This window comes from Siphateles boraxobius, unplaced genomic scaffold (genome assembly GCF_051911475.1).
Source record: "Siphateles boraxobius isolate OS27281-9 unplaced genomic scaffold, OSU_SipBor_1 125, whole genome shotgun sequence".
Taxonomy (NCBI): Eukaryota; Metazoa; Chordata; class Actinopteri; order Cypriniformes; family Leuciscidae; genus Siphateles; species Siphateles boraxobius.
This window is the reverse complement of record NW_027508728.1, coordinates 1,230,001-1,257,500: the sequence shown is the minus strand read 5'-3', so window position 1 is coordinate 1,257,500 and position 27,500 is coordinate 1,230,001. Positions and strand designations below refer to the sequence as shown.

At 47.4% G+C, this 27,500-nt stretch overlaps 2 protein-coding genes across 3 annotated transcripts in view; one reads left to right on the top strand and one right to left on the bottom strand.

Moving 5' to 3' along the window:
- Window positions 1-975, bottom strand: part of sar1b (secretion associated, Ras related GTPase 1B) — a 47,940-nt gene extending 46,965 nt beyond the window's left edge. The window contains exon 1 of the mRNA XM_077225053.1: window positions 818-975. The gene's annotated coding sequence lies outside the window, so the exon portion shown is untranslated. The remainder of the gene's footprint in view (window positions 1-817) is intronic.
- Window positions 976-1,423: 448 nt separating this feature from the next.
- sec24a (SEC24 homolog A, COPII coat complex component) overlaps window positions 1,424-27,500 on the top strand; it is a 42,531-nt gene continuing 16,454 nt past the window's right edge. The window contains exons 1-14 of one of the 2 annotated variants that reach the window (XM_077224885.1): window positions 1,424-1,676; window positions 4,218-4,778; window positions 14,575-14,681; window positions 16,579-16,766; window positions 17,179-17,281; window positions 18,539-18,665; window positions 18,745-18,854; window positions 20,657-20,769; window positions 21,553-21,671; window positions 21,751-21,806; window positions 25,374-25,580; window positions 26,554-26,677; window positions 26,956-27,114; window positions 27,201-27,374. In XM_077224885.1, coding sequence (XP_077081000.1) covers window positions 1,622-1,676; window positions 4,218-4,778; window positions 14,575-14,681; window positions 16,579-16,766; window positions 17,179-17,281; window positions 18,539-18,665; window positions 18,745-18,854; window positions 20,657-20,769; window positions 21,553-21,671; window positions 21,751-21,806; window positions 25,374-25,580; window positions 26,554-26,677; window positions 26,956-27,114; window positions 27,201-27,374 — 2,203 coding nt within the window. In that variant the 5' untranslated portion in view covers window positions 1,424-1,621. Of the gene's footprint in view, window positions 1,677-4,217; window positions 4,779-14,571; window positions 14,682-16,578; window positions 16,767-17,178; window positions 17,282-18,538; window positions 18,666-18,744; window positions 18,855-20,656; window positions 20,770-21,552; window positions 21,672-21,750; window positions 21,807-25,373; window positions 25,581-26,553; window positions 26,678-26,955; window positions 27,115-27,200; window positions 27,375-27,500 lie in introns of both variants that reach the window. The other variant, XM_077224880.1, reaches the window with a different exon arrangement.

The window sequence follows — 27,500 nt, the reverse complement described above, 5'->3', positions numbered from 1 at the left end:
ATGAAGGTTATATTCACATACACACACAGTGATGCCCGGCCTACAGCAAAATCAACATCTTCACCCTTTATTCAAATAATATTAAAATGTGTCAAAGATTTTGTAACCATATTGCGTAGTTGTGCTTGTTTTATTCGTGATAACGCAATGAAACACGACAAATAGTGCCGACAGAAATTACGAACATGTAAAAAACAAGAGAAAACAATAAAAATAATAATAACAGATTGTGTTTAAGTCAATGTTTGCTTTTTCCTGTCAGCAGCTTTTGATGAACTAAAGACATACGGTTGAGGTAAATAATCATGTTCATATGCATTATGAATAATATGACTGTTTCTATGATGTTAAACCAAGAGCTGTTATTTAAGACCTTGCTTTAAACGTTATTAAAGGTTTACTATACACAACATTTCTGATGAAACGTGTTTTAATCTCCATGTTTGTTTTCTTCATCCTGCCCGATACCAGCAGCGCGATGTGAGGGAGTGAGTGTGATATAATTATGAATATAATCTGAACTCATTACCGGAGATGGATGTACGTGTCACTGCTGATGCTAACAGAGCTAACGCTGTCAACACCCGAACCGCGAACCCATCGCCTCCACTCTTCACGACACCGCTAACTGACTTATTAAAACACATGAGCGACGCTGTTATGATGGCACGATATGATTCGAGTTTAATAAGCGAAGTTCGCCGTTACACAACCGGAGTCTGCCGTTAGCGTTAGCGCGAGCGCCCGGCAGACGCGGTCCCGCGCACAAACACACTGATAAACACACGGAGATACATCTGAACAGGTGAACACTCACCTCGAGTGTGTGTACAGGTGAGTGTGGCTCTTCCTAACGCAGATGAACGTGTGAATACAGGAATCCAGTCGAGTGAACACACTCCGCTCACACCTCACAGCCACGACACACAGCAATGGCGGCACTTCCGGCGTGTGTCACAACCGAAACCGTCCGGTGCGGAAACAACCACATAAACAACACATCTATGATAAACAACCGCTGTACGACGATTTATTTTCGAAACAATTCATTAAAGTACATATAACTATGCAGAGAACTTCAGAACAATATATTATATTTAATATACATCATATTTAGTATAAGTAACTTTTGTTTTTTATATATTTTTGAGGTGTGTTGACCGATTATTAATTGTTCTTAACGTTTTACCTTTCATGATACAAGAAAATATATATTGATCAAGATACAACAATGTCTTTTGAAAAGGTGTGTGTGTGTGTGTTCAGGAATCGAAGGATTTATAGATTATCCGCTTCTGCTTGATGATGTCAAATGTTTAGCAAGTTTTTAATAATGCAGGAAAATGTCCCATTTAAATGAACCCTCTGCTTTGGCTAATGGGACGTGTTTCCAGTACGGACGAAAGCGGCTTTCCACGGGAAATGCCACGTGTACCAAGTGCGCATGCGCGTGCTCAGAGCTCGCGCTTGACTTCCGGTGAGAGGAAGGCGCTGGTTTATATCTTCAGGAGCGCAACGCTATCCAGCGCGTCGAGAGAATGGCCGGAGCTGTGGGCCTGTGATCCCACACACACTCATACACACACGCTTTTCGACTCGAGGAACGCGTGCGTCTGTCAGCATGTCCAGCGGCGGCTTCGCGTCACAGAACGGCGCCGGAGGCTCGTACACGAACGGTGAGTGAACTCGCGATTACTCTCGCTGCTGTCGCGTCTGAACGCGTCGGGCAGTGAACGCTTGTGTTGAACGCGTCGGGCAGTGAACGCTTGTGTTGAACGCGTCGTAGTGAACGCTTGTGTTGTCCGCGTTGCGACGCTCGTAGGCCGAGTTCTTCAGAGTTTGGTCACTTCAGTGACGCGACGAGCCAGAGCGTTATAGTGCGTCGCGTCGCTCGATGAAGGCCAAAACCTGTGATCATCATCCGAGTAAAGTTCATAACTTCAGAACCACCCGTCAGAGATGATCCGAACACACGGGTGAACCGACTCACGACGCGACCTCTCCGTCAGGCAGAACGGCTCGGTCTTCAGTGATCGACCGCTGTCAGAGTCGCGAGAGATTCAGAGTTTGAGAGATTCAGGGGCTTGACACTGATTTTTCGATTCGATTTCAATTCACAAGCTTGGGAGTGGATTCAAATCTGATCTTGTTTGGTTATATATCAACAATAAAGTGCATGGCATTTTCTCTCAAGCAAATAATCTCCCTGAACTAATGCTGCAAACTATACAGGGAACCTGTCAATCACTATATTACTATAATATTACAGGTTAAAACCAACAATTAACTGATATTCATACAGACAGTTAAATTGCACGTAAGGCAGCTTTTATACAGTAATAATGTTATAATATGTTTTTAATTAAATAATTATGTTCCTACTCTAGTTTAATATTGAATTTTAGACATTTTAGTAGTGGCTGTCATAATTGTTTTAATGACAAAATTATTAAAACATGCAATATTGTAGAACTGGTTCAACTGAGATGATACAGTGATCTGGCATACAAACATATTTATTGATCAGTGATACAAACTTACAGAATGTAAAAGCTGAAGCTTTGTTTTAGAAACGAGAAAATCTTTTTTTTTAGAAAAAAGATTAATGCAATTATTGGATGACACGAGCTACGAATAATGTTTAGTGAAGTTTTGTTCACACATCAACTGAAAACAGGGCTATTTTTTTTATCAAAATGACAATCAATTAAGATCAAGAACTCGAGTGTTTCTGGCCGTAGTACTTCACAGCAGATCCATCCATGAGATCTGATCTCCCTGAAGAGGGGCGGGAACTCCAGAAGGGGCAGAGCCTCTATAAGGGGGGCGGGAACTCCAGAAGGGGGCAGAGCCTCCATAAGAGTGGCGGGAACTCAAGAAGAGGGGCAGAGTCTTAATAAGAGGGGTGGGAACTCCAGAAGGGGGCAGAGTCTGGATAAGAGGGGCGGGAACTCCAGAAGGGGGCAGAGCCTCCATAAGAGGGGCGGGAACTCCAGAAGGGGACAGAGTGTCCATAAGAGGGGCGGGAACTCCAGAAGGGGGCAGAGCGTCCATAAGAGGGGCGGGAACTCCAGAAGGGGGCAGGGCGTCCATAAGAGGGGTGGGAACTCCAGAAGGGGGCAGAGCATCCATAAGAGGGGCGGGAACTCCAGAAGGGGGCAGGGCGTCCATAAGAGGGGTGGGAACTCCAGAAGGGGGCAGAGCGTCCATAAGAGGGGCGGGAACTCCAGAAGGGGGCAGGGCATCCATAAGAGGGTTGGGAACTCCAGAAGGGGGCAGAGCATCCATAAGAGGGGCGGGAACTCCAGAAGGGGGCAGAGTGTCCATAAGAGGGGCGGGAACTCCAGAAGGGGGCAGGGCGTCCATAAGAGGGGTGGGAACTCCAGAAGGGGGCAGAGCATCCATAAGAGGGGCGGGAACTCCAGAAGGGGGCAGGGCGTCCATAAGAGGGGCGGGAACTCCAGAAGGGGCTAGGGCGTCCATAAGAGGGGTGGGAACTCCAGAAGGGGGCAGAGCGTCCATAAGCTGAGTTAATGTAACAGAGATGTAAGCTGGAATCTCGTGTGTTCGAGCGATTGTGCGTCCCGTCCGGGCCTGGAGAGCCACAGTGTGGGAGGGGGTTGTGATGCTGGGTGAAACTTAAGAAGGTCCAGTCCGGGAGTTACGGACGACCAGATCTCGGCGATCACATGATCTTCTGGACCGCTTTCCTCCTGAACCGTTCTTTAGAGCACTATTCAGCCCAAGCCCATATGCTAGGAATAGGGGTTAGTATTGGAAATCAGCACTATGATTGACATAGCCAATAAATCTTTAAAATGTATTTGTTGGGCGGAGTTTGCTCGGAACCCTCTGTCAGTCAGTGAGAATGAGCCACGCCCCGTTTTTGATTCCCCACCCCCGTTAAGATGTCCATGCATCTGCGTTTCAGTCTGCGAATCCAGTGCAAGCTGCACTTCCATCGGATCGATTTCTGAAAGCAGCATAGATGTATTCTTCACTGCCTCTGATATCCCACAATCCAGTGCTGTCCATTCTGTGACAGTCGAGCTAAAACAATAATGATGGTGTCTGAATTTTGCAATTTGGTGGTCAGTTCGTATGTAAATGTCCATTCATGGATTAGTCGAGGACTAGTCAATGAGGACCAGTTAATTCCCTGTAGTTATTCGCTGTTTTAATCATTCATCACTGTGTAATGTTTATTTGTGCCGCAGGTCCGTCTCAGAATCCCGTGGGCGTTTACTCCTCTAACCATGGCCTGATGGCTCCGCCGCTGACGGGCTTCATGAACAGCTTGACCACCAAAGGCCCGCCTCCACCCGGCCCGAACCCTTACAGCACCGGCCGGCACCAGCCTTCGCCTGTGGCGCCGCCCCCCCACAGTTACTCCCAGCATCCTCAGCAGCCCGGGGTCATGCCGCCCCCTGTAGCTCCGCCCCCCAGCGGCTACTCCCAGCATCCTCAGCAGCAAGGGCTCACGCCGGCCCCTATAGCTCCGCCCCCCAGCAGCTGGAGCGGGGTCACGCCGTCCCCTGTGGCTCCGCCCCCCAGCAGCTGGAGCGGAGTCACGCCGGCCCCTGTAGCTCCGCCCCCCAGTAGCTGGAGCGGGGTCACGCCGACCCCTGTAGCTCCGCCCCACAGCAGCTGGAGCGGGGTCACCTCGGCCCCTGTGGCTCCTCCCCCTGTGGGGAACCACACTGGCCCGGGCCCGTCCGGCACAGGAACACCTCCTGTCTTCCAGAACACCATGCAGCCTCCGGCAGCCCTGCAGCACGGTACTGTCACTCACACACACACACACACACACACAGATCTGAGTTACAGTACACTCACACACACTGAACTGAGTTATGGTACCACCACACACACACACTAGCTGTGTTTCCCCTGTCGGGCCAGTGTGAGCAGGGCTTTAAGCGGGCGGGGCTAATGACCTCGGGTCTGGAACACCGAGCCCAGAACCTGCTGTGTTTCCACCGTCGGGCCTGAAGCTCTGCAGCGCTTCGCTAAAACACACCCGTAACACGCCTCCCGGGAATAACGTCTCACACACATAATTTCACCATTCCATTTCATGACCGGTCCTCAAGCCTATCCGGCCCGCTTGAGACAAAGGGATTCGGTCCGTTGCCCAGATGAGGCCCGATCCAGAAACACACACCGTCACACACACACTGATCTGAGTTACACACCGTCACACTCACACTGATCTGAGTTACACACCGTCTCACACACACTGATATGAGTTACACACCGTCTCACACACTGATCTGAGTTACACACCGTCACACACACACTGATCTGAGTTACACACCGTCACACTCACACTGATCTGAGTTACACACCGTCTCACACACACACTGATATGAGTTACACACCGTCTCACACACACTGATATGAGTTACACACCGTCTCACACACACTGATATGAGTTACACACCGTCTCACACACACTGATATGAGTTACACACCGTCTCACACACACTGATATGAGTTACACACCGTCTCACACACTGATCTGAGTTACACACCGTCTCACACACACTGATCTGAGTTACACACCGTCTCACACACACACTGATATGAGTTACACACCGTCTCACACACACTGATATGAGTTACACACCGTCTCACACACACTGATATGAGTTACACACCGTCTCACACACTGATCTGAGTTACACACCGGCACACACACTGATCTGAGTTACACACCGTCACACACACTGATCTGAGTTACACACCGTCACACACACACTGATCTGAGTTACACACCGTCACACACACACTGATCTGAGTTACACACCGTCACACACACACTGATCTGAGTTCCACACCGTCACACACACACTGATCTGAGTTCCACGCCGTCACACACACACTGATCTGAGTTACACACCGTCTCACACACTGATCTGAGTTACACACCGTCACACACACTGATCTGAGTTACACACCGTCTCACACACACTGATCTGAGTTACACACCGTCACACACACACTGATCTGAGTTACACACCGTCTCACACACTGATCTGAGTTACACACCGTCACACACACTGATCTGAGTTACACACCGTCACACACACACTGATCTGAGTTACACACCGTCTCACACACTGATCTGAGTTACACACCGGCACACACACTGATCTGAGTTACACACCGTCTCACACACTGATCTGAGTTACACACCGTCACACACACACACACTGATCTGAGTTACACACCGTCACACACACACTGATCTGAGTTACACACCATCACACACACACACACACTGATCTGAGTTACACACCGTCACACACACACTGATCTGAGTTACACACCGTCACACACACACTGATCTGAGTTACACACCGTCTCACACACTGATCTGAGTTACACACCGTCACACACACTGATCTGAGTTACACACCGTCTCACACACACTGATCTGAGTTACACACCGTCACACACACTGATCTGAGTTACACACCGTCTCACACACTGATCTGAGTTACACACCGTCACACACACACTGATCTGAGTTACACACCGTCTCACACACTGATCTGAGTTACACACCGTCACACACACTGATCTGAGTTACACACCGTCACACACACACTGATCTGAGTTACACACCGTCTCACACACTGATCTGAGTTACACACCGTCACACACACACACACTGATCTGAGTTACACACCGTCACACACACACTGATCTGAGTTACACACCATCACACACACACACACACTGATCTGAGTTACACACCGTCACACACACACTGATCTGAGTTACACACCGTCACACACACTGATCTGAGTTACACACCGTCACACACACTGATCTGAGTTACACACCGTCACACACACTGATCTGAGTTACACACCGTCACACACACTGATCTGAGTTACACACCATCACACACACACACACTGATCTGAGTTACACACCGTCACACACACACTGATCTGAGTTACACACCATCACACACACACACACTGATCTGAGTTACACACCATCACACACACACTGATCTGAGTTACACACCGTCACACACACACTGATCTGAGTTACACACCGTCACACACACTGATCTGGGTTACACACCGTCACACACACTGATCTGAGTTACACACCGTCACACACACTGATCTGAGTTACACACCGTCTCACACACTGATCTGAGTTACACACCGTCACACACACTGATCTGAGTTACACACCGTCTCACACACACACACACTGATCTGAGTTACACACCGTCTCACACACACTGATCTGGGTTACACACCGTCACACACACTGATCTGAGTTACACACCGTCACACACACTGATCTGAGTTACACACCGTCACACACACTGATCTGAGTTACACACCGTCACACACACTGATCTGAGTTACACACCGTCACACACACTGATCTGAGTTACACACCATCACACACACACACACTGATCTGAGTTACACACCGTCACACACACACTGATCTGAGTTACACACCGTCTCACACACTGATCTGAGTTACACACCGTCACACTGATCTGAGTTACACACCGTCACACACACACACACTGATCTGAGTTACACACCGTCTCACACACTGATCTGAGTTACACACCATCACACACACACTGATCTGAGTTACACACCGTCACACACACTGATCTGAGTTACACACCATCACACACACACACTGATCTGGGTTACACACCGTCACACACACTGATCTGAGTTACACACCGTCACACACACTGATCTGAGTTACACACCATCACACACACACACACTGATCTGAGTTACACACCATCACACACACACTGATCTGAGTTACACACCGTCACACACACACTGATCTGAGTTACACACCGTCACACACACTGATCTGGGTTACACACCGTCACACACACTGATCTGAGTTACACACCGTCACACACACTGATCTGAGTTACACACCGTCTCACACACTGATCTGAGTTACACACCGTCACACACACTGATCTGAGTTACACACAGTCTCACACACACACACACTGATCTGAGTTACACACCGTCTCACACACACTGATCTGGGTTACACACCGTCACACACACTGATCTGAGTTACACACCGTCACACACACTGATCTGAGTTACACACCGTCACACACACTGATCTGAGTTACACACCGTCACACACACTGATCTGAGTTACACACCGTCACACACACTGATCTGAGTTACACACCGTCACACACACTGATCTGAGTTACACACCATCACACACACACACACTGATCTGAGTTACACACCGTCACACACACACTGATCTGAGTTACACACCGTCACACACACACTGATCTGAGTTACACACCGTCTCACACACTGATCTGAGTTACACACCGTCACACTGATCTGAGTTACACACCGTCACACACACACACACTGATCTGAGTTACACACCGTCTCACACACTGATCTGAGTTACACACCATCACACACACACTGATCTGAGTTACACACCGTCACACACACTGATCTGAGTTACACACCATCACACACACACACTGATCTGGGTTACACACCGTCACACACACTGATCTGAGTTACACACCGTCACACACACTGATCTGAGTTACACACCGTCACACACACTGATCTGAGTTACACACCGTCTCACACACTGATCTGAGTTACACACCGTCACACACACTGATCTGAGTTACACACCGTCACACACACACACACTGATCTGAGTTACACACCGTCACACACACTGATCTGAGTTACACACCGTCACACACACTGATCTGAGTTACACACCATCACACACACACACACACACTGATCTGGGTTACACACCGTCACACACACTGATCTGAGTTACACACCGTCACACACACTGATCTGAGTTACACACCGTCACACACACTGATCTGAGTTACACACCGTCACACACACTGATCTGAGTTACACACCGTCACACACACACACTGATCTGAGTTACACACCGTCACACACACACTGATCTGAGTTACACACCGTCACACACACTGATCTGAGTTACACACCGTCTCACACACTGATCTGAGTTACACACCGTCACACACACTGATCTGAGTTACACACTGTCTCACACACACTGATCTGGGTTACACACCGTCACACACACTGATCTGAGTTACACACCGTCTCACACACACTGATCTGAGTTACACACCATCACACACACACACTGATCTGAGTTACACACCGTCACACACACTGATCTGAGTTACACACCGTCACACACACACTGATCTGAGTTACACACCGTCTCACACACACACACACTGATCTGAGTTACACACCATCACACACACACACACTGATCTGAGTTTACCCAGAAGCCTCTCTGTGCCAGGATAAACTCTGCAGGATGATGATTATTCAATCGCTCATATCCAACACACACTCGACATTAACACTGGTCCGGGTCAAGTGTGTGTTTTAAAGGGGCGAGTGAAAGAGTAGCTGATTAAAACGCCAATGACAAAACATAATTAGGGAAACAACGAAACGCAAGAAAGATTGTTTTTATATAATTTAGTCGTGGCGATGGATGGTGTGTAATATATGATGTCCTGACTGTAGCGTATTGCTGCTGAGGATAGAAACACACGAGCACACACAGTTACTGTTAACACACTTATATAACATATGAAACCGTTCAGCAACATCACACAAGTGCTGAATAACCCCAAGCTTAAAGAGATGGCTGTGAAAAATAGTAGTTTAATATAATGAATTTATGGTGAGATTACTACATTTTCATGTCGATCTGTGTTCATTTAGACCACAACCCTGTGCTGGCATTTTAACTCAGTGTGAACTCGATCCCTGCGCTGCTGTACACCGCGCCACGTGCAGTGTGTGAGCGCTATAAGCTGTTAGCATGGGTACGGGGAAGAATACACACCGCATACACACTGCGGACGTCAGCTGTGCTTTCATTACTGAATGATTCAGCCGTTTGAAAGAATTGCTTGAATGAATGACTCAATGACTCAAGACGTCACATGGGAAAAAATGCCCTCGGGGTAAATATCACAAATATGCAGATTTAAATATGTCGAAGCTGACTGAACACTGCTGAGAATATTGCTTCAAAATAAATTATATTTACAACACAAATTCCACTTTTTTCTGGACGAGCACATCTTTTACTCAGACAAGTGAATGACGGACTGAAAGGCTTAATGTCGAGCCTGCAACATATGAAACTATACACTTCACACAACACCACTATATAATTATGAAGCTCCATTTAAAGTTTCCTATAAGGTTTGTTTTATGTTATTTGAGTATTTACATGAATGATGATTATTGCCAAAAACAGATTTGGAAATGTGGAACATTAATGGTATTCATAATGTGTGTGTTCTATAACAATAACTCTATGGTAGTTGTGACCCTGTCGTGAGTGTAGAGCACTGACACAAACTTCATTTGATTCACCAACATGTGATTTGATTGGATTCAGTATTGATTTATTTGGATGTAAATCAGGTGGAGTAAGAGTACGTGTCAATATGTCTCAATTAAGTTACTACTCACTTTGAAAGCTGAGACAATGTTCATATCAAAAGTATTATTGTGATTATTGGATGGCAGGCGCTACAGATAATGTTTAGTGAAGTTTTGTTCACGCTGAAAACAGAACAGACTAAAAGATCGACTCCTGGGATTTAAGAATCCATATCTGTTTATCAGAATGAGAATTGATTGTAATCGTGAGCAGGGGTTAGTGCTGGAAGTGTGTAAATCACGGGTTCTGAAGACTGTGTGATGTCAGGTGTGACCCGATCAGGGTTAGTGCTGGAAGTGTGTAACTCACGGGTTCTGAAGACTGTGTGATGTCAGGTGTGACCCGATCAGGGTTAGTGCTGGAAGTGTGTAAATCACGGGTTCTGAAGACTGTGTGATGTCAGGTGTGACCCGATCAGGGTTAGTGCTGGAAGTGTGTAACTCACGGGTTCTGAAGACTGTGTGATGTCAGGTGTGACCCGATCAGGGTTAGTGCTGGAAGTGTGTAACTCACGGGTTCTGAAGACTGTGTGATGTCAGGTGTGACCCGATCAGGGTTAGTGCTGGAAGTGTGTAACTCACGGGTTCTGAAGACTGTGTGATGTCAGGTGTGACCCGATCAGGGTTAGCGCTGGAAGTGTGTAACTCACGGGTTCTGAAGACTGTGTGATGTCAGGTGTGACCCGATCAGGGTTAGCGCTGGAAGTGTGTAACTCACGGGTTCTGAAGACTGTGTGATGTCAGGTGTGACCCGATCAGGGTTAGCGCTGGAAGTGTGTAACTCACGGGTTCTGAAGACTGTGTGATGTCAGGTGTGACCCGATCAGGGTTAGCGCTGGAAGTGTGTAACTTACGGGTTCTGAAGACTGTGTGATGTCAGGCGTGACCCGATCAGGGTTAGTGCTGGAAGTGTGTAACTCACGGGTTCTGAAGACTGTGTGATGTCAGGTGTGACCCGATCAGGGTTAGCGCTGGAAGTGTGTAACTTACGGGTTCTGAAGACTGTGTGATGTCAGGCGTGACCCGATCAGGGTTAGCGCTGGAAGTGTGTAAATCACGGGTTCTGAAGACTGTGTGATGTCAGGTGTGACCCGATCAGGGTTAGCGCTGGAAGTGTTTAACTCACAGGTTCTGAAGACTGTGTGATGTCAGGCGTGACCCGATCAGGGTTAGCGCTGGAAGTGTGTAACTCACGGGTTCTGAAGACTGTGTGATGTCAGGTGTGACCCGATCAGGGTTAGCGCTGGAAGTGTGTAACTCACGGGTTCTGAAGACTGTGTGATGTCAGGCGTGACCCGATCAGGGTTAGCGCTGGAAGTGTGTAACTCACGGGTTCTGAAGACTGTGTGATGTCAGGTGTGACCCGATCAGGGTTAGTGCTGGAAGTGTGTAACTCACGGGTTCTGAAGACTGTGTGATGTCAGGTGTGACCCGATCAGGGTTAGCGCTGGAAGTGTGTAACTTACGGGTTCTGAAGACTGTGTGATGTCAGGCGTGACCCGATCAGGGTTAGCGCTGGAAGTGTGTAAATCACGGGTTCTGAAGACTGTGTGATGTCAGGTGTGACCCGATCAGGGTTAGTGCTGGAAGTGTTTAACTCACAGGTTCTGAAGACTGTGTGATGTCAGGCGTGACCCGATCAGGGTTAGCGCTGGAAGTGTGTAACTCACGGGTTCTGAAGACTGTGTGATGTCAGGTGTGACCCGATCAGGGTTAGCGCTGGAAGTGTGTAACTCACGGGTTCTGAAGACTGTGTGATGTCAGGTGTGACCCGATCAGGGTTAGTGCTGGAAGTGTGTAACTCACAGGTTCTGAAGACTGTGTGATGTCAGGTGTGACCCGATCAGGGTTAGTGCTGGAAGTGTGTAAATCACGGGTTCTGAAGACTGTGTGATGTCAGGTGTGACCCGATCAGGGTTAGTGCTGGAAGTGTGTAACTCACGGGTTCTGAAGACTGTGTGATGTCAGGTGTGACCCGATCAGGGTTAGTGCTGGAAGTGTGTAAATCACGGGTTCTGAAGACTGTGTGATGTCAGGTGTGACCCGATCAGGGTTAGTGCTGGAAGTGTGTAACTCACGGGTTCTGAAGACTGTGTGATGTCAGGCGTGACCCGATCAGGGATAGCGCTGGAAGTGTGTAACTCACGGGTTCTGAAGACTGTGTGATGTCAGGTGTGACCCGATCAGGGTTAGCGCTGGAAGTGTGTAAATCACGGGTTCTGAAGACTGTGTGATGTCAGGCGTGACCCGATCACTGTTAGCGCTGGAAGTGTGTAAATCACGGGTTCTGAAGACTGTGTGATGTCAGGCGTGACCCGATCACTGTTAGCGCTGGAAGTGTGTAAATCACGGGTTCTGAAGACTGTGTGATGTCAGGCGTGACCCGATCACTGTTAGCGCTGGAAGTGTGTAACTCACGGGTTCTGAAGACTGTGTGATGTCAGGCGTGACCCGATCAGGGTTAGTGCTGGAAGTGTGTAAATCACGGGTTCTGAAGACTGTGTGATGTCAGGCGTGACCCGATCAGGGTTAGCGCTGGAAGTGTGTAACTCACGGGTTCTGAAGACTGTGTGATGTCAGGCGTGACCCCATCAGGGTTAGCGCTGGAAGTGTGTAACTCACGGGTTCTGAAGACTGTGTGATGTCAGGTGTGACCCGATCAGGGTTAGTGCTGGAAGTGTGTAAATCACGGGTTCTGAAGACTGTGTGATGTCAGGTGTGACCCGATCAGGGTTAGTGCTGGAAGTGTGTAACTCACGGGTTCTGAAGACTGTGTGATGTCAGGTGTGACCCGATCAGGGTTAGCGCTGGAAGTGTGTAACTCACAGGTTCTGAAGACTGTGATGTCAGGCGTGACCCGATCAGGGTTAGCGCTGGAAGTGTGTAACTCACGGGTTCTGAAGACTGTGTGATGTCAGGTGTGACCCGATAAGGGTTAGCGCTGGAAGTGTGTAACTCACGGGTTCTGAAGACTGTGTGATGTCAGGTGTGACCCGATCAGGGTTAGCGCTGGAAGTGTGTAACTCACGGGTTCTGAAGACTGTGTGATGTCAGGTGTGACCCGATAAGGGTTAGCGCTGGAAGTGTGTAACTCACGGGTTCTGAAGACTGTGTGATGTCAGGTGTGACCCGATCAGGGTTAGCGCTGGAAGTGTGTAACTCACGGGTTCTGAAGACTGTGTGATGTCAGGTGTGACCCGATCAGGGTTAGTGCTGGAAGTGTGTAACTCACGGGTTCTGAAGACTGTGTGATGTCAGGTGTGACCCGATCAGGGTTAGTGCTGGAAGTGTGTAACTCACGGGTTCTGAAGACTGTGTGATGTCAGACGTGACCCGATCAGGGTTAGTGCTGGAAGTGTGTAACTCACGGGTTCTGAAGACTGTGTGATGTCAGGTGTGACCCGATCAGGGTTAGTGCTGGAAGTGTGTAACTCACGGGTTCTGAAGACTGTGTGATGTCAGGTGTGACCCGATCAGGGTTAGTGCTGGAAGTGTGTAACTCACGGGTTCTGAAGACTGTGTGATGTCAGACGTGACCCGATCAGGGTTAGCGCTGGAAGTGTGTAACTCACGGGTTCTGAAGTTTTCTGGGATTCTGGATGAGTGAGATCGGCCTGTTTTGTTATTGCTGGAGTTTCTGAAGCTCATGTAAAGACTCCGCCTTCTTCTGAACGGAGGCGGAGCTGCAGCTCATTTGCATTTAAAGGGACACAGAAAAATGACTTGTTTTTGTGAGCAAAAAGGGGCAAATTTGATAAGCTATAATAAATGATCTGGGGGGATTTTGAGCTGAAATTTCACAGACACATTCTGGGGACACGATTTATATTACATCTGGTGAAAAGGGGCATAATATGTCACCTTTAAATGACTGTATTTTGTGATGCGCTGTGTGTTTCAGGTGTGTGTTCAAGGGTTGATTGTGTGTCTGAGAGCGTCTGGGGTTCACAGTTAATGCAGTGAACTTCCTCTCTGCCAGTGCTGAGGGTTAATAAGTGTGTGTGTGTGGGTGTGTGTGTGTGTGTTCCTCCAGCAGGACTCTATCAGGCTCAGCCTGCGCAGATGATCAGACCACCGGCCTCCTCGTACCCACCTCTCCAGCCGGCCTATCACAGTCCCTCAGCTCCTGCTCTCTACACACAGGTACCAGTCACACACACACACACACACACACACACTGATCTATCACACTCCATCAGTTCCAGCTCTCTACACACAGGTACCAGTGTCTCTCTCACACACACACTGATCTATCACACTCCATCAGTTCCAGCTCTCTACACACAGGTACCAGTGTCTCTCTCACACACACACTGATCACACCTGTGCCGTTCTGAAGCAGTCACACCTGCCAACCTGTACGTGTTTCGACCTGAAAGTACACTGGTATGATTTTCACTCTAAACTACGCTAAAACCCACTGGCGGCTCTGTGAACGCGCAGTCCTCCAATCAAGCAGCAGCCTTAAGAGTTCGACCAATCATAGCGCTGGGTTGGCGAATGCATAAAGCCTTTCATTAAAAAGAGACTAAATCGGCAGCAACACAGAATCCCCCTTCCTCTCCTGCAGTCTGACTGATTTATTAAGCGAGAACCGTACAGTGTTCAGTGTTCGGCACAGTAGTCACGTGTTTCTGACTCTTTACGGTAAACTGGCTGGGGTAGATGTGGAAATGTGCAATATTGAATTGAGTTAACTTAATCCTCTGCATTCGACATCATTCATTCATGGTCACTCAGATAAGAGGAAGACATCATTCAGCCGTGCAGATTATAAAAGGCTCAAGTAATGCTGAACAAATCTAAATAAAATTGAAATTGCTATATGGCTTAGTGTTTATGAAAGTGCTGTGGCTTGTGGATGACTGACAAGCACGAGTCTGGAGAAACGGGCGTTTATTTTTTAATTCTCAGTGTTGAGAAACGGAGCCTACATGTGTTACATTATTGTGTTAATAATGACTAAAGTACCTAATTATGTTACATATCTATTTAGTATGAAAACTAGCACGTTAGTTACTTGGATTAAGAAGTACTGTTGTCTCAATGCTGCGCGCGCTCCCTCTCTCTCTCACACAGACACACACACACACACAGACACAAACACAGAGAAGATAACTGTAAAGTGAAAATTGATGGGCTAATTTTAAATTTTGTTCTTGCATGTTATTTTTTTGTCAGGGGGTTTGTAACGGACGCGTGTGTTTGAGCACTTCCGTCAGTGAAACGCCACACTACAGCCTGTAAAACACTGAAATAAATATCAGTAAATATTGGTAACCTAAATAATATAAGAATTCTAATAAAAAAATCAAAAAAAGGTTTTATATTTCCTGACAAAGATGCGTCGTATAGCCTTGAGAGGGCTGTGGGACACGAGCAGGACAGAGACGGGCATTCTCTTCTCTAATATCTCTGTTTTCTCCTGATGTTAAAGGTCTGATGAGTGAGTTATATCTTCCGCAGTCTCGAGACATTTAGGCTCTGTTTGATTTTGTGCTGCCAGAGAAAGCGAAACAAATCCCAAGTGTGTGAAATGCGCTATACAAATAAACTTGACGCGCTTTACCATAATAATAACTGGACAACTGTGGACACTTGTGTAGAAGTTCAACATGATGATGAGATGATCAGTGTAACTCCACAACAACTACATAAATGTCTCCACTAACATTCAGAAACTCTTCCTGAGTCTCTCCGTAAGGCTGCACTCGCTACTGGTTATTCTGGGATTCTGGATGAGTGAGATCGGCCTGTTTTGTTATTGCTGGAGTTTCTGAAGCTCTTGTAAAGACTCCGCCCTCTTCTGAACGGAGGCGGAGCTGCAGCTCATTTGCATTTAAAGGGACACACACAAAAACACGAGTTTTTGCTCACACCCCAAAAGGGGCAAATTTGACAAGCGCTAAAATATGATCTGGTATTTTGAGCTGGAATTTCACAGACACATTCTGGGGACACCATAGATTTGTATTACATCTTGTGAAAAGGGGCATAATATGTCATGTTTAAGGCTGTGTCCTCTCCTGTTCTCCATCAGGTCCAGCCGTCGGGCGGCGCAGCTCAGCTCAGTCCGTCTCTGGCAGCGATGAGTCTGCAGTCCCAGACGCCAGAAGCCCTTCGTGTGGTGAACCTCCTTCAGGAGCGCAACCTCCTTCCCTCGGGAGCCGTGACTCCGCCCACTCCCTGCCTCCCACAGGACCTGCAGAAGATCAACTGCTGCCCAGAGTCAGTGTCTATGTGTGTGTCTGTGTGTGTGTCTGTGTGTGTGTCTGTGTGTGTCTGTGTGTGTGTGTGTGTCTGTGTGTGTCTGTGTGTGTGTGTGTGTGTCTGTGTGTGTCTGTGTGTGTGTCTGTGTGTGTGTCTGTGTGTGTGTCTGTGTGTGTGTGTGTCTGTGTGTGTGTCTGTGTGTGTGTCTGTCTGTGTGTGTCTCTGTGTGTGTCTGTGTGTGTGTCTGTGTGTGTGTCTGTCTGTGTGTGTGTGTGTGTGTGTGTCTGTCTGTGTGTGTGTCTGTCTGTGTGTGTGTCTGTCTGTGTGTGTGTGTGTCTGTGTGTGTGTCTGTGTGTGTGTGTGTCTGTGTGTGTGTGTGTCTGTGTGTGTGTGTGTTCTGCCCTCTGCTCACTGCATGTCTTTTCCTCAGGGTCTTCCGCTGTACTCTGACCAGCATCCCTCAGACACAAGCTCTGCTGAACAAAGCCAAGCTTCCCCTCGGCCTCCTGCTGCACCCCTTCAAGGATCTCTCCGTAAGTCTCTGACCCTCCACACCCGACCTCTGACCCTCCACACCCGACCTCTGACCCTCCACACCCGACCTCTGACCCTCCACACCCGACCTCTGACCCTCCACACCCGACCTCTGACCCTCCACCTCCACACCCGACCTCTGACCCTCCACACCCGACCTCTGACCCTCCACACCCGACACCTGACCTCTGACCCTCCAAACCTGACCTCTGACCCTCCACACCCGACCTCCGACCCTCCAGACCTGACCTGACCTCTGACCCTCCAGACCTGACCTCCGACCCTCCACACCCGACCTCCGACCCTCCACACACGACCCCCGACCCTCCACACCCGACCTCCGACCCTCCACATCTGACCCCCGACCCTCCACACCTGACCTCTGACCCTGTCCAGACCTGACTCCCGACCCTCCACACCTGACCCCCGACCCTCCACACCTGACCCCCGACCCTCCACACCTGACCCCCGAACCTCCACACCTGACCCCCGAACCTCCACACCTGACCCCCGAACCTCCACACCTGACCCCCGAACCTCCACAGACTTGACCCCCGACCCTGTCCACAATTGACCTCCGACCCTGTCCACACTTGACCTCCGACCCTGTCCACACTTGACCTCCGACCCTGTCCACACTTGACCTCCGACCCTGTCCAGACCTGACCTCCGACCCTGTCCAGACCTGACCTCCGACCCTGTCCAGACCTGACCTCCGACCCTCCACACCTGACCCCCGACCCTCCACACCTGACCCGTGACCCTCCACACCTGACCCCGACCCTCCACACCTGACCTCTGACCCTCCACACCTGACCCCTGACCCTCCACACCTGACCCCTGACCCTCCACACCTGACCCGTGACCCTCCACACCTGACCCCGACCCTCCACACCTGACCTCTGACCCTCCACACCTGACCCCTGACCTCCGACCCTGTCCACACCTGACCTCCGACCCTGTCCACACCTGACCTCCGACCCTGTCCACACCTGACCTCCGACCCTGTCCACACCTGACCCTGTCCAGACCTGACCTTTGACCCTGTCCAGACCTGACCTCTGACCCTCATTTGTTCATTTATCTGATCATTTATTTCCCCTCATGTCGTCCCGAACACAGGAGGAGAAATTGAAAACACTCAGTTTACATCCAGTAATGATGAACTTTCTTTCGGGCTTCAGAAAGCACCATAAAAATATCCAAACCGTTTTATTAGTGTAGGGCTTTTCCTGACGTGTGTGTTCTGTGTCCAGCAACTCCCCGTGGTGACCTCCAGTAACATCGTGCGCTGTCGCTCCTGTCGCACGTACATCAACCCGTTCGTGACCTTCGTGGACGCCAGGAGATGGAAGTGTAATCTGTGTCACCGAGTCAACGATGGTGAGCTCCGTACACACTCCTCTGCCGCCACAGGTCGCTGTGCACTGATGAGAGCGTTTCTGAATGTGTGTTTCATCAGTTCCAGAGGAGTTCATGTATAATCCGGTCAGCAGGTCGTATGGAGCGCCTCACAAGAGACCCGAGGTGCAGAACGCCACCATCGAGTTCATCGCCCCGTCAGAATACATGGTACCGAACTACCTGATGATGATGTCACTTCTCAATCAGAAACCCTATACTGAAAAACCTGACAAGCAGTCAACAGCTGTAACATTGCATTATAATATACAGATCTGCACTACCAGTCAAAAGTATTGGATCGATAAGATTTCTAATGTTTTAGAAAGAAGTCTCTTCTGCTCACCAAGACTGTGCAGCTGTTTTCTATGTGAATATATATATATATATATATATATATATATATATATATATATATATAGTAAAGTGTAATTTATTCCTGTGATCAAAGCTGAATTTTCAGCATCATTACTCCAGTCTTCAGTAGGGATGGGCATTCGATTAAATTTTCTTAGTCGATCGTCGGGAGAATTAACGATTGACTCGATTAATCATTAACATTTTTTTATTCAAATTCATTATTTATTTAACTTTTTATAAATTAAAAAGGCAATGAAAATACAAAAATACAGCGTGTTTTCCTCGATTAGATCTTTATTACAAGATGATCAACTTGTGGCAGTAAAACTGGACGTTCGGTTAGGCTAAACTTGAAGATATATATGCGCTGCGGTGCTCGAAAGCAACGGAACCTGCAGCTGCGAGTTGGCGTTCTTAAACACAGACCCTTGTTTGTTCCAAAATAATAAATAATAATAAAAAATCATGTTAAACAATAACTTAACCAAAAACATAATAATACTTAGATCTGACAGGTTTTGTCAAAATGTAACTCAAAACTATCCAAGAACGGAGTCGAGAAAGAGGGTGAGAGAGATTACTGTAACAATCAATTAGGCTAGGCTACTTAACAAAGCCTCATAAAAAATAACTAGTAACTCACATACAACTTCTACACCAGTCTACTGATTTTTATTGAGCAAGATAAGCATGTTGATGACATGATCTGGGGTCAGACGCGACCACAACCTGACCGTCAAGCCTCGTTTACACTTTCGCCTGGCTCTGCAGCGCGAGTCTCCGCAGACTGCGCGCGCACCTCCCCAAACAGACGAGGCGTTTATACTCGACGCGCTCGCCTGTGAAACACCGAATACCGCAATGACGTCATTTTTGCCGCGCTCACCTTCGCGCTCGTGCGGACGCCTCGAGTGTAAACAAGGCTTCAGTCCAGCCGCTGAAAACACCCGCTCTGAGGGGACTGACGTTGCCGGGATGCACAGGTACATCCGCGCTAACTTGACCAGCCCGGGGAACACGTTCACTTTCCACAGCAGCATTAGTTTAATGATAATCGATAACAAATTAACGTGATCGACGAAATTCTTAATGATCAATAATCGATCGTCGTTTAAACATGCCCATCCCTAGTCTTCAGTGTCACATGCTCCTTCAGAAATCACTATAATATGATGATTTGATGCTCAAGAAACATTTATGATTATTATCAATGTTGAAAACAGTTATTTACATTTCTATTTCAGGATTCTTTGATGAATATAAAGTTCAAAAGAACAGCATTTATTTCAAAATAGAATCTTTTGTAACATTATAAATGTCTTTACTGTCACTTTTGATCAATTTAATAAGTCGTTGATGAATAAAAATACTGATTTCTTTTATTTCTTTCCCCCTCAAAAAAACCCAAAAATTATTACTGACCCCAAACTTACGAATGTTTAATGTTACAAAAGCTTCTGTTTCAGATTAATGCTGAAGAGAAAGAAGAGACTTCTTTTAAAAACATTAAAAATCGAATCGATCCAAAACCTTTGGCTGGTAGTGTATATATATGCAGATGTCTCCCCGTATATGATGTGTGTGTGTGTGTGTGTGTGTGTGTGTGTCCTCAGCTCAGGCCGCCTCAGCCCGCTGTCTACCTGTTCGTCCTCGACGTGTCCCACAATGCCGTGGAGACGGGGTATCTGGATGTCGTCTGTCAGTCGCTTCTAGAGAACCTTGACTCGTAAGTGACCGTCATCGAGCCACTGTTCACCAGGGCTGACAAAACGGCGGAAAACTAAATGCAAATTCCTTTCTTTAATATTAGAAAAGTTTGAATTGTGTTCGAATTCTAAAGACAGTTCTTAATGTTAAGAGGAAAAAAGTTCTGTATTGTCTCTGTCCACAAGAGGGCGCTAGCGAGCGCAATGAGCAAATATAAACCAAATCAAGCATCGCATCTTTTATTGAAATGAAATGATATTCAATTTTTAAAGTGCATTAACTTTTGAAACAATTGTTCTTAAATTAAATATAATTTTCTTAATGTGCATGCTGGGAAAATGAGGTTAGTGCATAAACTGTGTTTGTGCATCAGTAACCTGAGAAAACACACTTCTTCACACACTGTAATGAACTACATGAACACAACATATCAAACTCTTTTCTCACTACATCTACATATACACTCTCACACAGAGTGTGTGTGTGTGTGTGTGTGTGTGTGTGTGTGTGTGTGTGTAACCCGCTGATGAGTGTGTGTGTTTGTGTGTAACCCGCTGACGAGTGTGTGTGTGTGTGTGTGTGTGTGTGTGTGTGTAACCCGCTGATGAGTGTGTGTGTGTGTGTGTGTGTGTGTGTGTGTGTGTGTAACCCGCTGATGAGTGTGTGTGTGTGTGTGTGTGTGTGTAACCCGCTGACGAGTGTGTGTGTGTGTGTGTGTGTGTGTGTGTGTGTAACCCGCTGATGAGTGTGTGTGTGTGTGTAACCCGCTGATGAGTGTGTGTGTTGTGTGTTCCCCATGAAGGCTCCCCGGAGACTCCCGCACGAAGATCGGCTTCATCACGTTCGACAGCACGATCCACTTCTACAACCTGCAGGAGGGGCTCTCGCAGCCGCAGATGCTCGTCGTGTCCGACATCGATGGTGAGATGCCGTTTCCCATCAGCCCCAAACACAGATGATGTTCTGCAGTGACACGTGTGTGTGTGTGTGTTCTCCTCAGATGTGTTCCTGCCGACTCCAGACAGCCTGTTGGTGAACCTGAGCGAGTGCAGGGAGGTGAGCGGGTCATTCACATTCACTTATATAAGACGGTTAGTTCCAGTCCTTGATTCTGATTGGTCAATAGTTGTGTTTTATTCACGACAACACACGGCTCTGTATCGCTACACAACACCCCTAGCAACCACTCTTAGTAGGGATGGCCCGATACTGGCATCGGGGATCGGGTCGATACTGTCCTCATATACTCATACTCGTACTCATAAAAATTTGCCGATACCACGCCCCGATACCACGTACATTTTGCGAAACGAAACTGGCCGCCGCGAGTGCTTTGTCGAGGTGAACTGAGGCATAGGGACGTGCACTCCCAACGCAAAAGAGTGCGGCGCGGCACTAGATCTGATGGCCGAGCGCGGGCGGTAATGCACTCACTCTGTGTGTGCGGGTTCCGGGAGAATAAAACGATTCGCGGGACTCCCGCAAACTAGAAATATCTATGAATACAACATATTAAAACTAATAGATTTTCATTCATCTGTTGCAGAAAAGCAAGAAGAACAACTAAAACAAAATAGAAACGATTTACAGGCCAGAGTTTCTATTCATAACATGTTTGCAGCGTTGAGCGATGTAGCCAATCACAGACATGTGTGTTGATTTCTTGAACGCAATGGCTAATCAGAAGCATTTAAGATAGACTCCCCTCACTGCTCAAAACTTTTTTGTTCAGTGCTGAATTCTGTATGCTGGCAAATCCTCTAATTATAACAAACAAAGTGTGGATATTATGAAAGATTCATTGTGCAGTCAGCTTCATTGATAATAACAGATGTGTGAGATCGCGATGAACTGTCAGCTTTTTAGGAATTAGACTATTAAGGGAGCGCACTTTGGGCGCATTCAGTCATTCCAGACCATGCACGCAGTAACTACTTGCTTTTATGTTAAATTAACAGTGGTTTGTGTGTTAATACATTTATTATTTTACTCATTATTATTTATTTTTAGCCTTGTTAAAACAAGCAGAGAAGAAAATAAAAACAGTCTTCTAACCTGTGTTCTAAAATAGTCTTCTGTCTTCTTTTCTGGGAGCCTATAGTTACTTTTGCGGTAGAAATATCGGTATCGGTACTCGATATCGGCAAGTACACAAATGTAAATACTCGTACTCGTATCGGTTTGAAAAAAAATGGTATCGGGCCATCCCTAACTCTTAGCAACGCAAACATATGTTCTCATTGATATTGTTCATTGAAGAGTATAGAGAGTATTGTGAGAGAGTGAGTGTGTGTGTACCTGCATTAGCGTTTCCTTCAGGTCAGACTGTATTCATAATGAAGTATCCGCTTGAATGTCCGCTGGATATCCTGTCCTTTTAACAGTTAAAGGGTTTTTTTCCCCGTGACACGCTAGTCATTTATCGTTTGCGTTGCTTCTCCGTGTTCACATGAAGTCGTTTCAATATAGAAGTCTTCTCCACTGCCTCCCTCATAAAGACGGTCTTTGTCTCCATCTAGTGGAGGAATAATGTGTGTAACTTCTGCTGCTGTTCACCGTCAGGGACTGTTTTTCCAGCGGAAGGAAGGCTTTTAGTGAGTTTACTTATAAAAGCATCTTTACAGAATATGTCCACATTACAGTTCACAGTGATCTGTTATCAGAGACTCAGTTATGGGTTTCTGAAATGTACAAATACAAATCACACAGCTAAACATGTATTAATTTAAACAATAATTATTCAAAGCAGAAATGGTGAGATCATTGAAGTAATGAATACATGTTTGTTAACAAATAGGGCTGCAACTAACGACTATTTTAATAGTCGACTAGAATTTTTCTAAAATTTAGCATGAGATTGCTTTAATTCTGTGGAAAATGATAGTAAACTCAAGAAAGAAGGGGGTACTTCAATGAAAAATGCATATTTAATTGAACTTTGCTGCTGATGGGCCGATTCATACTAAAAGTAAATAAAAATGCCTTGTCTAAAGCCAATTAGGCACAGTGCTCGGTCAGTATAGACATAAATACATAAATAAAGAAACGCTATCATTTTTATAAAGGACAGGCACATTTGTTTTAGAAGAAAAAATTAATTAATCAAGTAAACATTTTCTTCCTGTAAACCAGAGGCAGGCACATTAGCACAATAAAACAGTAAACACAAATATTAAGTGCATTTTGTGAGATGCATTCAGTGGTCAATCTGTTGCAAAAGAACTTTACAACTCGTCTCAACATTATGAAATCTAACGGTTTTAAAATAAGCTTTCAGAGTCGTCTGAATTTAAGTTGTAAACATGGACTGTGTGATACTACCTGGACACAAACCGGTCGTGGTGGACAGACCAAGTTTAAAATCAACATGAGGCTCAGGCTATGTCGTTCAGTTTATTCATATTAAGGAAAGTCAGCACATCCACATGGTCTCGTGTGAGTTAAATCCTTTTTTTTATTTATATATATATTTTTTTATATGCTTATAAAATGTACAATGTACATCCAAAACAAAACGTATTGGCTTCCATGTTATTTAAATCTTACCGAGGCGAGTGAAACTCCGTTTCCTTCAACTGTCCGACGTGCTTTCTCTTTAAATGTTCGTGCATCACCGAGGTGCTGCCGTGATACGCAAGGACTGCTTTGCAAACCATGCAGGTCATCTTTTTATTCGCCGTATCCAGGCTAAAATGCTCCCAAACTTTAGATGTTTTGGCACGGCAGCTGCTGCGTTGGGCGCCGCCATTTCTGTATGTTATCGCTCAGCAGAGAAGCTAAAGCGCATGTGCGGCTCTCGGCAGAGAAGATAATGAAGAGAGATGCCTCGGTCGGAAAAACATGTCTGGTGACAACTTCGACAATGACATTCGTTGTCGACTATTTCTATTATCGTTGCAGCCTTATTAACAAGCGCAAGCGATTGGATGGAGTGTTGTGTGTGTGTGTGTGTGTGTGTGTGTGTGTGTGTGTGTGTGTGTGTGTGTTGCAGCTGGTCCAGGATCTGCTGGCGGGTCTGCCGCAGATGTTCATCATGTGACGTGTGTGTGTGTGTGTGTGTGTTGCAGCTGGTCCAGGATCTGCTGGCGGGTCTGCCGCAGATGTTCATCATGTGACGTGTGTGTGTGTGTGTGTGTGTGTTGCAGCTGGTCCAGGATGTGCTGGCGGGTCTGCCGCAGATGTTCATCATGTGACGTGTGTGTGTGTGTGTGTGTGTGTTGCAGCTGGTCCAGGATCTGCTGGCGGGTCTGCCGCAGATGTTCATCATGTGACGTGTGTGTGTGTGTGTGTGTGTGTGTGTGTGTGTGTGTGTGTGTGTGTGTTGCAGCTGGTCCAGGATCTGCTGGCGGGTCTGCCGCAGATGTTCATCATGTGACGTGTGTGTGTGTGTGTGTGTTGCAGCTGGTCCAGGATCTGCTGGCGGGTCTGCCGCAGATGTTCATCATGTGACGTGTGTGTGTGTGTGTGTGTGTTGCAGCTGGTCCACTATCTGCTGGCGGGTCTGCCGCAGATGTTCATCATGTGACGTGTGTGTGTGTGTGTTGCAGCTGGTCCAGGATCTGCTGGCGGGTCTGCCGCAGATGTTCATCATGTGACGTGTGTGTGTGTGTGTGTGTGTTGCAGCTGGTCCAGGATCTGCTGGCGGGTCTGCCGCAGATGTTCAGCGGGACGATGGAGACTCAGTCTGGTCTGGGTCCGGCGCTCCAGGCCGGGTTTAAGCTTCTGTCTCCAACCGGCGGGCGCATCTCAGTCTTCCAGACACAACTGCCCACAGTGGGCATCGGTGCCCTCAAACCCCGAGAGGAGCCCAGCCAGAGGGCACACGCCAAGGTCTCACACACACACACACACACACACACACACACACACACACACACACACACACACACGCACGCACACACAGACCACTGACAGACTGAGTCATTGATGGATTGGCTTCATTTTCCCTGGCACACAATTAGCCGTTTTAGCAACTCTTCAATTTCACAACACTTTATTCCTGCTGAAGCTTTATTTTATGCTCTTGTTCCCCTGTACTCATTATAGTAACTGCAATAACTGGGCAATAACTACTTTTTAACCCTGAACTTTCCCCTGAGCCTGACCTTAAATGGATAGTTCACTCAAAAATGAAAATTAGCCCATGATTTACTCACTTTGAAGTCATCCTAGCTGTGTATGACATTCTTCTCTCAGCCGAACACAGAGTTATATTAATAAATGTCATGGCTCTTCCCAGCTTTATAATGGCAGTGGAGTTTCTGTTGTGAAGTCCATTAACGTGCATCTGTCCATCATTAGTGCTCCGCCGGCGGGTTAATAAAGGTCTTCTGAAGTGACGCGATGCGTTCGTGTAAGAAATCCATACTTAAAACTAGCAAATAAGTAGGCAGACGGCCGCACACAAGTGGACTGACGGCAGAAGAGCAACACCTGATGTGTGACGGATGCAGGAGTAGCGGAAGCTTTGAGCCTCTCGCCGTTCATATAACTCAGATTGTGTTCGTCTGAGAGGGGAACGTCAGATACACCTATGATGACCCGAGGGAGAGTAGATCATGGGCTAATTTACATTTTTGGCTGAACTCTCCCTTTAACCCATGTAGTCAGCTTATAGTACTCAGTGTTTCTTAGGCAAATACACTGTAAGTGCATGTAGCGCAAAATAAAGTGCAACCATTACTTGTATAAAAGTTTGTTATTTGCGGTACTATGCTAATGTCACTCCGTATTGGACACAAAACGGGAAGTTTGAGTCCTGGAAATGTAAGTTAATTGTGAGTTTCCTGTTTCTGTCCTGCAGGAGGTCCAGCATCTGAACCCGGCCACGGACTTCTACAAGAAGCTGGCTCTGGACTGCTCCGGCCATCATGTGGCGGTGGACCTGTTCCTGCTCAGCGCGCAGTACTGTGACCTGTCCACTCTAGGTCAGTGATGGGTGATAGAGGGCGGGCGTGACACTGACACACAGCACTTTAACACTTTTACTTGATAAAAGAGTGTAAACGATCAATCCGACAGAAGGACTGGAGATTGTGTGCGAATATCATGTTGATGATTCAGAGACTGTATAGGATCAGAGACGAGAGTGGCATCTATAGGGTTAAACCGTGGCCAGACGTCAGACGCTCGTGTGACATCACAGAAGAGCTTTCCTGCAGATGCTCTAGTAGTAGTGATAATGTTGATGTGTGTGTTCCTGCAGGCTGTATATCCAGGTACTCTGCAGGAAGTGTGTATTATTACCCGTCGTACCACCGCCAGCGCAGCCCGGCCCAGACCGAGCGCTTCCAGCGGGACCTGAAGCGGTACCTGACCCGCAAGATCGGCTTCGAGGCCGTCATGAGGATACGCTGCACCAAAGGTGTGTGTGTGTGTGTCGTCTAACGCGTCATTACTGACGAAACACACCTTCCCAGTGTCCTCACCACTGACGCTCTGTCTCCTCAGGCCTGTCCATACACACGTTCCACGGGAACTTCTTCGTGCGCTCCACGGACCTGCTGTCTCTGGCGAACGTGAACCCTGACGCGGGCTTCGCTGTGCAGATGAGCATCGAGGAGAACCTGCTGGACCTGCAGGCCGTGTCCTTCCAGGCCGCGCTCCTCTACACCTCCAGCAAAGGTCAGGGGTCATGTGGTCTGCTGTCATGTAGTCTGCTGTCATGTGTTCTGCTGTCACATGGTCGAGGTCACGTGTACTGAGGTCACGTGGTCTGAGGTCACGTGGTCTGCTGTCACGTGGTCTGCT